Below are 14896 nucleotides of genomic sequence, written 5' to 3'. Positions count from 1 at the left end.
CCTTAAAGTAAGCGCTCCACTATAAATTGCAGCTAGTATCGCCTATAGAGTAGCTTAAAGTTTGCAATTATCCCTTAATTAAGTGGCTGATATACTAAGGTATAATTAGAAGGGAGGAACTTAACGCGCATATTCTTAAAAGAGTTATTCTTAATAAGCGTTTAAACGGCTACTTTATAAGCACTAAAGCCGTTAATTAAGAGGGGTATTTTTCTACTATATATTCTTCTATTAAACTAAGTAAGCTAATTAAGTATAATTACTGTTGTTATCCACGCCTTCTTATTATGCCTTTATATAATATTTAATAAGGCTATATTAATGCGATTGGATATAAAGTAGCGAGGCTATAGTAATAAGCTAATTATAAGGAGAGGAAGCTTATCTAAGCCATTTGTATTAGAGTAATTACTAAAAGAGATTCTTACCTTCTCCTTCTTTATTCCTAATTAAGCCTTAATAGCTAATATAGTATCTAGTGTAGCCCTTTAAAATAGCTCTGTTTTATCCATATTATAAATATCCTTTAGTAAATAAGGAGCGATAATCTCTTAAAGCTCTATTATACGATCTTCTGCTCCTTTTATATTAACTAAGGCAGCTTTACCATACTACTTTCTTTTATAAATACCGTTGCAATCTTTAAAGCTTTCTATCTATCCTTATAACTACTTTAGCTTAACCATTTCCGCAAATATAGGTATTTAGTACTATAACTAAGTAGTAGCAGTATGTATAAGATTGCTAGTAATAGGAATACGAGAGTTTTATAGGCGTTAGTGCCACTTAAAAAGAGCCTCCTCTAAAAGAGAATATTTAGCAGCTCTCCTTCACTCCTATATAGCAATTTAACTCTATTAAGGTGTTAAAATTTATCGCTTAATATTTCTAATATTAAGGATTAATTAATCTTATAATAGAGAAAGTTGCTTACCTAGGTAGTAAGCTCTCTTTATAGTAGGCTAGGGTATTTTTAGTAGTAGGCACGTATTTTTTAACGCTTATAATTAGAGAAGTGTAACGGGACTAGCCCAGTTACAGTAGGAATATCTCGGTAAAACACTTAACAGATAAATTCTGACGCTTTAACCGAATTCTGCTAGATTAATTAAATTCTACTAAAGTCCGTTAAAGACCGCGTGTGTATATGCGCACGCATTGACCACTAAGCCCCTAACTATTTAATTATATAATTCTCTTATTATTCCCTTCTCTTCTTTACGCAACGTCTTATTCTTAGCAAGAGCTATATACCCTTAGATTTAGATAGAATTTATATTATTCCTTTAAATCTTCCCCAAAGTCTCTCCGCGCCCTTATATTATATTATATTAATACCTTTAAAATAGCAAACGAACTTAAATCCGCCACGTTAACTATTATGGCCCTAGTTAGGGAATAAATAACTATAATACAATAGTCCTTTATGGATGCCTTGGCCCAGTAACGAACTATACTAGAAGCTTAGTATTAGTAATCAATTAAAGTAATATATAAAGAACTCTATAACGCTAAAGTACTCGCGTTAGAGACCCTAATAGCAACACCTATAAACGAAATTAAAATAACTGTATATAAACCCGACCTATTAAATATAAACCCCAAACTAGTAACGGTAGCTTAACCCGTACCTATAATAAACCTAATACCTACTACGAAATTTAAAAAGCTCCCTAACCCTCTAATATTTAATAGAAATTAAAATAACCTACGTCCCTTTATAACTAAGCTCTATCTTAAACTTTTAATAAACTATAACTAATACCCTACTAAAGCTAGTAAGATTAGCTATGGAATATCTCGTTTAAATAAAGACGCTGCACGAACTATGGACCCATTCTTCCGTAATAGCACCTTCGTTAATTTTAAAATCTTTATCTCTCTACTAGAATGAATATATAATAACGCCAGCCGCAAATATACAGCTTTTATTAAACTTAAAACCCTATAATAATAAAACCGAGACTTTACTAGCTTCTTTTTGGAATTTTTAGGCCTTATTAGTGAACTAAATTAGAATAAAGCCGCTAGAGTTACTGCTCTCTGTTAAGCTATTTCGGATAAAATTAGAGTATAGTTAGTAGGTAGAGAACTGCTAAAGGACTTACCTAAATTTGCTATAATATGTTAACGAATTAATAAGGACCTTTAATATAATAAATAGACTTATTTCCTAAAGCTAACTATACCTTACGTTTAAAACTCTACGAAACTAATATATACTCTAAAGCGCGACCCGTCTCTAAGACCTAAAAGTCTTATATATAATCCTATGGACCTTAACGCTACTTAATCCTATACACCCTTAGGAACTAACAAACGAAGAATATAAGCCGTAAATGGAGAATGTTTTAGATATAGAAAAAAGTGATATATTTAGAGAGATTACTAAATTTACCCTTTTAAAAAGGTCCGCCGTAGCTCCTCTTAGTCCTTAAGTCGCACTTATTCTATAAATTATACTTAGTCGCTATAAAGTATTTTACCTTTAGTTAATTTAGAAAACGAATTATCCTAGGGCTAAGTTGCGCCTTAAGATAAGAAGTGGAAGAGTATAAGTATCTAGGCTCTTCTAGCGCTGATATACAATATAACTCCCTTAATATACTTAGCAAAATTTAAATACTTAGAAAATAGAAGGAAGTATAAATCCTTATAAATAGCGGAGCTACTAGTATAGGCTTTATTAATACAAACTACGCGAAAACTTAATACTTAAATTTAAAGAAACTTAATAAGCCCTAAGGCCTATAAGGCTTTAATNGTAAGCCTTTAATATACNGCNAACTAACGCACTACGCTNTTATAAAGATGTNNATAGGNNAANACCTTAAATANNTTTCCCTATTTATAATACCCTTAAAGTATTATAAGGTAATACTTGGATATAGATAGCTAAAACAACACAACCCATTAATTAGCTGGGTTAAAGAAATACTAAAATTCCGTACAACCTACTGCCAAAGTTATTACTTAAAATACCACTTACCCTATAAATATATACACAACTATTTAAATTTAATATAATATAAATTGCCCTTACTATAAACCTTAAACTAACATAATAAAGTTATAACTACCGATCTTAGTAAAGAATGCGAAGATAATATATTAAAACCCCTTAAAATTTATATAGTACAAGCCGTACCCTTTTACTTATTAGTAAGAAAATAAGACTATAAGATCTTTACTATAATACTAGAAGATATTAAGAAAGCGTTAAAACCGAAGCAATATATTAACCCTTAACCTCTTATACCTAAAGAATATTACAATCTAATTAATATAATAATTCATTGCTTAACGTCCAATTTAGATCCCTATTAGGCCCACGCGGACTACTCCTTATATATATATGGGGAGAAAACTCTATTTAAGAAAACCCCGTAATCTATCTCCCCGCCTTTTAGGACTCGCCTATAAGGCGCCTATAAGGCACCTATAAATCGCCTATAGTGCTCCTACTACCTTACTTTTTAACCTCCTTAGGAACCACTGCTGCCGTAATAAGCCTATAGACGTGCTAGTATTGTAGACTTTACTCTACTACTATAGAGTCATCTAGGGGCGCCCGTTACTTACCCCTCCTACCCTTTATTACTATTTCCCTTATAACCCAGAACTGGTTTAGTATATTTTAGCTAATAAGCCACTAGGTAACCGCCTTAAGGCCTTTTTATATTAAGAGCAGTATATTATAGTTTTCTATACCAGCTACTAAGAGTATTACTTCTCGGTTAGTGCGTAAGGGGCATAATAGTATTACGTGTTTTAGTGTCTGTTTTGGCCAGCTATATTTACATCTTAGGTTACCTACTAGGACACCCACCCAGTAGAGCCAGTCTTTTAGTCCTATTATTCCTGTTCTTAAGAGTATTACCATTATATTTTCTACCTTTATTAGGCCTTCTTAAAGTCCTAAAGTATTTACCCCCTATAGCGTTAACCATGCTATAGCTTAGGTTCCTCTTACCTTAATCAGCCTTTATACCTTTAACTCCTATATACCTCTCTAGCGTTAGTCTAACCAGTATTATATTATAGTAGATAGTTTTCTAGCGTTCTTTTATGCTCTACTTTAGCTCCTTTCTCTCTTTTACTATTATCTTTACTAGCCTCTTACGCGTCTCCCTTCCTCCTCTATATAAGCCTAGGCCTTAAAGCAGCACTATTCTTCTTCTACTTTCTTTACCTGTTTCTCTAATATATCTTCCCTACTTTAGGGTTATTGGTTATTCTCCTATAGGTCCCTCCATATTTTATTTAGGCGTGTCTTAATATACTTTATAACATTAGAGTTACATTTATTTTACGCCCTTTATATTGCAGCGGCTTTAATATATAGTTATAGGGGGGGAATATTAGCTTCCTTCTTAAGNAGTNCTNTNGCCGTTNGCTTATATNCNCCTNTTATACTCTAAAGGNAGGCTATTTAGACCTTTTANAGTNGTTTAAGGAGCGACTTAGGGGGGCCTTTCTTAGATTCTCTAATGGCCTAAATACTGGACCTATACGTTATAGTTAGCCGGACAACTGCTATATATAGTAGGCGTAACCTTTAGAAGCATAGGCCCTATATAGAATTAACGATCTTAGATAATACGATGTACTATACTTAACCCTTATGGGCCGCTTATACCGCATATACGCTCTACCGGAGCTTACTATCTACCTATACTCCTAATATCCTTAGGCCCTAAACTGGTTAACCCCTAAAGCCTTAAATGCGAATTATATACTAGAGATCTATAAATTAGTTGCGTTTTCTTATAAAATAGATTAGCTGGTATTTCTTTAGTAAGAATTGGACTCTATATCGTCTTACCTATTCTATATAGGTGTTATAAGCTTTCTCTAGTATTCTACAGTTCTCTACGGCTATTGGCCCGTATATAATTAGGTTTATATTATTAACGAAGCCTATCCCCTAGGTTGCCCCTTCCTTAAAGGAGTTAAGCAGGTTGCTTATAAAGAAAAGGAAAAGTATAGGCGAGAGGGGTAATCCTTATAGTATTCCTGTTGCAACTATAATAGGGGGGCTCTAGTATCCGCTAAAGACTAGTAATATTTTTTTCTAACCTATAAACCCTTAAATAAATTATATAATCCATTTTAGGAAGCCTTTTGCCCTAAGGATGTATAGGAGACGCTTATAGGGTATATTTTTATAGGCGCCACTAATATCTAGGCTAAGCATTAATATTATAAAGTCCCTTCGCATCGCTTATGTAGATTTAATGGTGGTAGCGAGTAGCGTAAGTGCTAATAGTATTAAGCGGTTCTTTCTTACCCCTATTTAGCTCTATGGTAGTAGGGCGTATTTCTTAGCTATATCTATTATACGGTCCGCTATTACCTTTTCTAAGATCTTGCTAAGGGTGTTTTCTAAGGCAATAGGGCGGTAGCTTCCTGGGATTAAGTAATTTACTTTACTTTCTTTTCGTAGGATAACCGTCGTTATAAATCTTCTAAGTCGTAGGTAGTAGCCTATAATAAAGCATGCTTTAGCTATATCTATAAGCTAGGGTGCTATAAGTGGTCTATAGGTCTTTAAGGCCTTATTTAGAATCCTATTTAGACCTAGTGCTATATTATTTAAAAGGCGGCTAATAGTTCTAGCCATTTCCTCTATTATTATATCGCTGTTAACCTGTAGGCGAGTTACCGGTGCTTTACCTATAATATTACTAAGGTCTACTAGAGCCGGTTAGGGGAAGAACCTTTCTATAAGGATCTTTGCCTTCTTATTATTATTATTATTAGTGGCCTGTAATTCCCCTGCTCTTTATAGGGGTAGTAGGTATAGGTCTTCTGCTAGTTACCCTGCCTTTTTCTTTACCTATTTTGCTATAGCCCACAGGCCCTTATTATAGGGGAGGCTCGGGTTAAAAGTATGCTTATTTATAAATTGTCTCCAGTTATTCCTTACTTCTTTTTTTAGGGTATTTTTTAACTAGTTTCTTATATCTTTATATCGTCTCTTATCTTTAGAGTTATAGCTACTTAAGTATTTCCTTTTTACTTATTATTAGCTAGCTATAAGAACCGCGCATTATATAGACTATGCGTGCCGCGTATAAGGGCCCGGTTTTAAGACCGGGTAGTACTCTTCTAGCCTATTTTTAATCGCTGCCTAGATCCTTTCTAGTCTTTAGTTAATTTCCTTAGGGGTAGCTAATAAGCCTCGCTTATTTAGTATTAGGTAGATTTCTTCTAAGTCTTAGAGTTATTATTTAACTGTATTAAGGAAACTATCTGCCTTAAGCATCCTTATTGCGTATCTTTTACTATTTAGTTACGCCTTAATGTCTAAATCTAGCTATATTTAGATGGGGATATAGTTTAAGGTAAGTACCTATTTTTCTTTAGGGTTATACTTTTTAAGTCTCTGGTATAGGCCTTTATCTATAAATATAAGGTTAATTATACTTTTAGCGGATCCTTATTGCCATATAATTGCTCTAGGGGGGGTGGCTAGTTTAAGGCCCTAGGTGTCTATAGCTTTTAGTAGGCACTCTACCTATTATTTAGCAGCGACGTGGATACCCCCCTACCGCGGGTAGTAGAGGTTTATATCTTCTAATAGAATAGACTCTATGCCTTCGGTTTTAAGTAAGCTTATTACTAATATAATATTCTCTATTTGTAGGACCCCTTTAACCCTAGGGTTATATACATTAATAATTTATACTAGTCCTCTATATATCTAGATTATTATAACTATAATATCTAGATTAACTGCCTGCTATAACTATAAGGATAGGCTAATAGTCTTACTAATTATAAAGCACACGCGTGTGGCTGCTTTTGGTTTATATAGGAGCTAAAATCCTTAGGGGCAGTATGTTAATTATATATAGGTATTATAGTACGGCTCTTATATAGTAAGGATATAGTATTTCTCTAAGTCTAGACTGTCTAGTAAGGGCCTTATAAGACGGTAGTTTATATTACTATAGTTATACTATATAATAAATAGGTAGCGGACCCCTAGCAAGGGTCCTTTACCTCTCTATTATTCCTCGCTTTTTCTATTTCTACTTTCTCTAGGATATTTAGAACTTCTATCTCTTATATCTACACCCTAATTATTACTTATTTTATATAGAGCTTTCTATTTCCGTATCTTATATTCCTACTAGCGCTTCTATATCTAAATCTATTATTAACTCCGGTTCTTCCCCTATTCTTACTAGTTGGCTATATACCCTTTAAAAGTTGGCTATAAATGTTATATTTACCGCGTTAAGTCTAATTCTTAATTATCCCGGTCTTAAGCTTACTGTAGCTATTTATAAGGGTCTTCCTATAGGGCGTTCTCTCCCTTATATCCCCTATAACCCTTATGTCCCTATACGGTCTAGTGATATCGCGCGGTGTTGCTTCTAGCCTATTAAGGCTTAGGATAGCTGGCCTAGCCCCCCAGTATTAAAGATAGGAAACGCTAAAAGGCACCTGCGCTCCCCTAGCTTATCGCCTATTATTTCTATTCGTATAACCTCGCGTGTAGTTATTCCCGTAGCTATTAAGCCCTTACCTTCCGTCTCCTATATTTAATATAGTCTTCTCTCTCCCACGCCTTATATATACTTTAGTGGCAGTTTACACATTTTATTTAGTCTTAATTTAAGCAGTGTCTTATATTGTGGGGGCCTATATAATAGCTATAGCACACCTATACTACGTATATAGATTAGGTGTATCCCTATTATATATAGCAATATTATTATTCTAGGCATAGTCTATAGTTATAGAGCCTTATATTATATATAAGGCCGTTTATAATTATTCCTTTTTAAATAAGGAGTTTTTGCATTCCTAGTGTATATATACTAATAATAAGGAAGCTATGCGTTTGTTTGGCGTCTCCCTAACAAGTCTCCAGCAACCTTTATATCCTCTTATTATTCTTATTATTTACTTAGTTTATATTTTCCTATTAAAGCTATTAGATTTGGGTGATCTTAAGTCCTAGTATAAGGCGTTCTATTTATCTTACTATCTCCTATATAATTGCTATATTGTCCGCCTAGTGTCCCTTTTTTACCCTAAGGCTTATAGGCACCGCTAGGACTTTAACTAGGTAATCCTTATAGAGTACTTTTATGCCAATATATTCTCCTAGCCTGTCCCCTATCCTTATGGCTTATTCCTTTACCTATTAGTCCTTTAGGGTGACTTTAATATCTCCGCTCCTAAGGTATTAGACCGCAATAGCGTTATAGACCTCTTTATGGATCTTTATAAGGACTTCTGTTTCTAATTATCCCCTAAGCCCCTCTACTTTTTCTATATTTAGTTATATTATAATTATATACCCAGTTATTATCTTAAGGGGGGTAAGTTCCCTATACTATAGAAGCACAGCTACGGTGGCCTAGGTGCGGTTCGCCGGTAAGGGAAGTTTTTATTTATTTTTAATTTTGCTTGGCCGTTAGAGGATTTAATTAAGGGTTTGTTAAAGGGGCGCCTAAGGTTCGCTAGACTAGCGGAGCCATTCTACTAGCTATATTAGATCATTATAGCTAACGGTTACTCCCCCGCGATTCTAGGTACTAGACGCGTCCAGTAGGCTTTATATTTTATTAGATGCCTTTTTAATAAAGGTATTTCCGCTTTATAGTGTGGTATTCGCCCGTCTTTATTATGGAGGGCCATTACTAGGTATAGTTTTAGCGGTCGCGCGCGAGTACGAACCGCCGTCGTGCGATATGTGCCTCCCCTGTGATGCATGTATCTTAGGGGGATTCTCTAGGTGTTTTTTAGGGTTCTTTTAGTTGGTTTTAGTCTTTTTAGGCTGGGTGTAGCAAGAGCTCCAATTGGTGTTAATCTAATTAATATGTTTAAGAAACGATTTGTAAACTAACTACCCCTATATTAAGATAAGCACGATTTTAAGATAGAACTTAAACCTAGTGCGACACTAAAGTTCGGCCCGTTATACGGTATATTATAAAAAGAGCTGCTTATAATGTAATAATACCTTAAAGAGCACTTAGAGAAAGGATTTATTTGCCCTAGTTAATTACCATTTACTTTACCTATACTATTCGTTAAGAAATCTAAAGGAGGCTTAAGGTTCTATATTAATTATTAAGCCCTAAATATAATTATGATTTAAAACCAATATTCAATTCCTCTACTTTAAGAAACGCTCGACCGCTTATTAAAAGTATAATACTTTATGAAGCTTGACATAGTTACTGCCTTTAATTAAATCCGTGTTTATAAAGGAGATAAGAAGTATATGGCTTTCTATATATAATAGGGACTTTTTAAATACCTAGTAATGCTATTTAGTATAAAAAACGGTCCTAGTATATTTTAGTAATACGTTAATAATACGCTTCGCGAATTCCTTAATATATTTATTACCGCGTATATTAATAATATCTTAATCTACTTATCTTCGCTTTCTAAGCATTAGAAGTATATCTAAATAGTTTTTAAACGCCTATAAAACGCGGGCTTATAATGCAATATTAAGAAATACAAGTTCTATACGTCCAAAGTTATATACTTAGGCCTAATTATATCTCGCAACGGAATTAAAATGGACCCTAAGAAAATCGCTATAATTATAAACTAGAAAAGTCCTAGTAGTATATAGGATATTTAAGGATTTCTAGGATTTGCAAATTTCTACCGTTAATTTATTAATTACTTTTTAAAAATTATTTAGCTATTAGTAAACTTAATAAGGAAGAATATAAGATTTAAATAGACTACTAAATATAAATAAGCTTTTAACGACCTAAAATATCGTTTTATAACTACTCTAATTCTCGCTTACTTTAATCTAAACCTTAAATATATCGTTAAAACAGACTCGTCTAATTATATGCTAGGAAGAGTGTTATCGCAATATAATAAGAACGGCGAGCTACGCCTAGTAGCCTTTCTCTCCTAGAAACTTACCCCTACTAAATTAAACTATAAGATATATAATAAGGAACTGCTTATAATTATTAGATGCTTTAAATAATGGCGTCTAAAACTTAAAGGATTATTATTTCTAATACGCGTATTAACAGACTATAAAAACCTATAGTACTTTATAACTATAAAGCAATTAACGTAGCGCTAAATTTGTTAGGCCGAATACCTCTTATTATTTAACTTTAAAATTATATACCGACCTAGTAAACTTAATAAAAAGCCTAACTTATTAATATAATAATTATAGGACTTACCTATAAACGCCTCTAATAAACGGATTATAAATTAATCGCGAATTCTACTACCGCCTAAATGCTTTAAGAAACTACGCCTATATTTTTAAACGCGGAGCTTAATAGGAATAAATTAGAAATTAATAAGTAGGATATAGAAATTGATAAATTAATAGAGCATAAATATAAGAACGACCCCTAGATAGTAAATATAATAAAAGTAATTTAAATAGGGAAACGGTAATATAAGGATATTATACTCGCTAAATGCGAAATCTGTAATAATTGGTTATACTATTAATAAAAGATAGTAGTCCTGAATTCCGAACCCTTATAATTTAAGATACTTAAATTTATATATAATTCCCTTATAGTAGAGTATCTTGGCCGTATAAAGACCTATAAGATTATCTAATAAGTATATTACTGGCCTATAATGTATAACTATATACGAAAATACGTTTAAGTATGCAAAATATGCGTGTATAGGAAGACCTCTTATATAAAGAAGTAAGGAGTACTTTAACTATTGCCAATTCTAATATAAAGATAGCGAGATATTTTAATTAACTTTATAGTTAACCTGCCTAATAGTAATAGGTTTATAAATATTATAGTAGTTATTAACCGTCTTATAAAAATGTAATATATAATTCCTATAGACTTAATTAATGCAATATTAGTAGCTGAATATTTTATTAAGTATGTCTTTAAGCTATACGGACTTTTTAATTTAATAATATCCGACTATAAAAGCTAGTTTGTTTTAGACTTCTAGTAAGCCCTATATAAATAATTAAGTATATAAATATAACTCTTAACTATATTTTATCTAGAAATAGATAGTTAAACCGAAATTATAAACGTAATAATAGAATAATACCTATAAATGTACTACTCCTACCTATAAAATAATTAGGAAAAGTGGCTACTATTAACTAAGTTTACTGCAAATAATATAAGAAATGAATTAATAGGCGTAACGCCGTTTTACGCAACTTACGGATAAAACCCTTAACTTAGATTTAAACTATAACCTAAAATTAATATAATAGGACCTATAATTAAGAGGATTTAACTAATTAATATATATAACTTTGCTAATTAAATAAAGTAGTTAACGGAACTATTACGAAGTAAATTAGCGTATGCTTAAATAGTATATAAATAGTATGTAAATAAAGGACAAGCTCCCGCGTGGGACTTTAAGGAAGGTAATATAGTTTACCTAAATATATAAAACCTAAAGACTTAATAACCTTTAAAAAAACTAGACTAGAAGTTTACAGGCCTATACTAAGTAGAGAAGAAATTAAGCCTATATACTTATAAACTTAAACTACTAACTAAAATAAAAATACATCTAATATTTTATGTAAACTTGCTATAACCCTTAAAGGGTAAACCTATAACTCGCGAAGTACTACTACTACCTCCCATAATTATTAATAACGGCAATAGTTCTTACTTTATTAATTTAATTAATAATATATAATAAAAGATATAATTTAAATAATTTAAACTTCTTATTAAATGGGAAGGATATAAAATATAAACTTAGGAAACCTATAACTAGATTAAGACTAACGCGCCTTCCCTAGTAAAAAAATTCTATAAAGACTATCCTTTGCGGCCTACTCTGGCTAAATAAATATAATATAAAAGTAAATAATTACTACCTAATACAAATACACGAAACACGATAGTAGGAAGCTTAAAATTAAAAAGAACTAGAAATACGTTATAACGTTTATAATATAATTACGTAATATATAGGATATTAAGGAACTTTAACCGCCGGTTAAAGTTATTTAATTAGTTAGATCTGCCTTACTAAGACCTACTATAAAGATATTAGTTCTGCTTACCGCCCTAACTAAGCTAATAGTAATTTTTTATACCGGGCATAGAAAATCCTAATTAGTTTATTTATAATTAAAACTAATAAAACTTTATCCTACTACTTAACGCGAAAATATAACACGCGATAAGTTATAAGTCTTAACTAAAATTAAATTATTTGGACCTTTAGCTAAAAAGGGGGGTACTATAACGGGACTAGCCTAGTTATAGTAGGAATATCTCGGTAAAACACTTAATAGATAAATTCCGACGCTTTAACCGAATTCTGCTAGATTAATTAAGTTCTACCGAAGTCTGTTAAAGACCGCGTGCGTATATACGCACGCATTGACCACCAAGCCCCTGACTATTTAATTATATGATTCTCTTGTTATTCCCTTCTCTTCTTTACGCAACGTCTTGTTCTTAGCGAGAGCTATATACCCTTAGATTTAGATAGAATTTATATCATTCCTTTAAATCTTCCCCGAAGTCTCTCCGCGCCCTTACAAGAAGCCATAACGGCATTACGCTTTAGAATTTTTCTATCTTTCTATAATAAATATAATAGAATTAAGTGCAGAGAGTAAGATCTGGGTATAATTTTGATACATTTTAATCATTGTGTGGTGTATTTAATGGCTAAACCTATGGTAAGTAAAGGCCAAATCTGACGAATTAAAAACTGCTTATAGCGATATTGGTAGTAGGTGCTTAACAATATCGTTAAAAGTCGGATTATTATAATATTACACCAAAAAAGGCTTAATTAAGGGGTGTATATCGTTATATACCCTATATTGTAATAAGGGGGGTTTACTATAATAAGTTTTACAACTAACCGTGTTATATAGCTACAACGTTACTATTTAATACAATAGATAGAGAAGCTAAAGAGCTTTTACCTTGTAGTATTTTTATAATAACTAGGCGTTATAAAAGGGTCGAGATATAGCGTTATAATAGAAGAGTTGTCGCGTAGCAAGAAACAATACATTTATATATAAAGGGCGCCCATAAGCTCTTAGACCCTTGGGGAGAAATTCCTCTTAGTGCGATCTAATTAGTCCAGGAGCCTATAGGACTAGGGTAAGGTCCATAAGCGTAGCGCTAGCCCTTAGCTACGTTGTGGCGCAATTTCTCTCTGGGGGTCTAATTTATCAAATAAAGGTAAGGCTAGTTGTGTAATTAAGTATCCGTAACACTTCCAGTATAAGGTCCGTAACAGTGGGACCGTGCACGGAGTCACCCCGCCATTCTTTCCACGCTTCAACTGTAGCTATGTCGTCTACTCCGACTATTACAATTGACCAACCTTCAAGGCCAAATATTGGTGTCTACACAAATCCACAACATGAACTTTGGGTCGCAGAAGTTCAACCATCTGTCGAAACAATACGGAAAGGAGAGAGTCTTAAACCCGGCGAGGTCACAATTAGCATCAAGAGCACTGGAATATGCGGGTTCGAATTCTTTCTTTCACATCCAACTCTACCAACTAATGGTGTATTACATACAGATCTGACATCCACTTCTGGCATGCTGGCCGCATTGGCCCCATGATCGTTAAAGATACCCACATTCTCGGTCACGAATCTGCAGGCACAATCCTAACCGTTCACCCTTCCGTAACAAGCCTCAAACCAGGTGACCGCGTTGCCATCGAACCCAATATTCCCTGCCACGCCTGCGAACCATGTCTCACAGGTCGATATAATGGGTGTGAGAATGTTGAGTTTCTCTCAACACCCCCAGTGCCAGGCCTTCTACGCCGCTATGTCAACCACCCGGCCGTATGGTGTCACAAAATACCTGAGAGCATGAGCTTCGAGGATGGGGCAATGCTGGAACCGCTATCTGTGGCGTTAGCAGGAATGCAGCGAGCTGGTGTTGGCCTAGGTGATCCTGTCATCGTATGCGGTGCTGGCCCTATCGGGCTTGTTACGTTGCTCTGCTGCAGAGCTGCTGGAGCTTCCCCACTCGTCATAACAGACATTGACGAAGGAAGGCTTGTATTTGCGAAGGAGCTTGTGCCTAGCGTTTTAACGCATAAGGTAGAGTTCTCGCACACTTCTAAAGATTTCGCAGAATTAGTGGTGGGATTGATGGAAGGTGTCGAACCTGCCGTCGTCATGGAATGCACAGGGGTTGAAAGTAGCATTGCGAGTGCCATTCAGGCAGTCAAATTCGGCGGAAAGGTGTTTGTTATTGGTGTCGGAAAGAACGAAATGAAGATTCCGTTCATGCGACTAAGTACACGGGAGGTCGACCTTCAATTCCAGTACCGCTACTGTAACACTTGGCCGAGAGCTATTCGACTCGTAAAGAGCGGTGTCATTGACATGAAGAAGCTAGTAACACATCGATTCAAGTTAGAGGATGCTGTTAAAGCCTTTAAGACTGCGGCCGATCCAAAGACAGGCGCGATTAAGGTGCAGATCCAGAGTTTGGATGGATGAGGAATTCGAGAATCTATGGCGGACTAAATGTACCAAACCGCCAACCCAAACCTCGCCTAATCAAAATATCGATCAAAGCTCCATTCGCACCACGATTTAAGGCTCCAATTTGAAGCCCGGATTTAACTTGGAGGCTGTTAGCTTGGAGGCTTTTGATATACCTTTTGTAGTTAATAATTAAGATTATATTAGTCCCGAATCTAGTGCATATTTGGACTGTAGAGCCTCGATGCAGAGCTATCTGCTTAGGATCTGCCTATAGATTGACCTTGATTTTAATTTAAAGCCTTATATACTAAATACTTTAGATCATATAATAGCTAAATTGCCGTGTAGTTTAGTGGAATTAAAGTAAGTCTACTACCCTAATGTAACGAAGCCTTGTAGGAAATACTACGGTGGACTGATTAATAGGCTAGGTAT

General features: G+C 34.0%; 1 protein-coding gene across 1 annotated transcript; it reads left to right on the top strand.

The window, feature by feature from the left end:
• The first annotated feature begins 13421 nt into the window (after nucleotides 1-13421).
• Nucleotides 13422-14680, top strand: K441DRAFT_670088 (sorbitol dehydrogenase-like protein). Its single transcript, XM_067650226.1, has one exon. The coding sequence runs from the start codon at nucleotides 13574-13576 to the stop codon at nucleotides 14471-14473; it is 900 nt and encodes a 299-aa protein (XP_067497280.1). The 5' UTR covers nucleotides 13422-13573; the 3' UTR covers nucleotides 14474-14680.
• The last annotated feature ends 216 nt before the right edge of the window (nucleotides 14681-14896 follow it).

The sequence above is a fragment of the Cenococcum geophilum genome (assembly GCF_001692895.1).
Source record: "Cenococcum geophilum 1.58 unplaced genomic scaffold K441scaffold_79, whole genome shotgun sequence".
NCBI lineage: Eukaryota > Fungi > Ascomycota > Dothideomycetes > Gloniales > Gloniaceae > Cenococcum > Cenococcum geophilum.
The sequence above is the reverse complement of the archived record's forward strand: the minus strand, read 5'-3'. Positions and strand labels throughout refer to the sequence as shown.

What these genes read in the sequence shown, in the direction of transcription:
- K441DRAFT_670088 (XM_067650226.1), top strand. Translation starts at nt 13,574, where the DNA reads ATGATCGTTAAAGATACCCACATTCTCGGTCACGAATCTGCAGGCACA.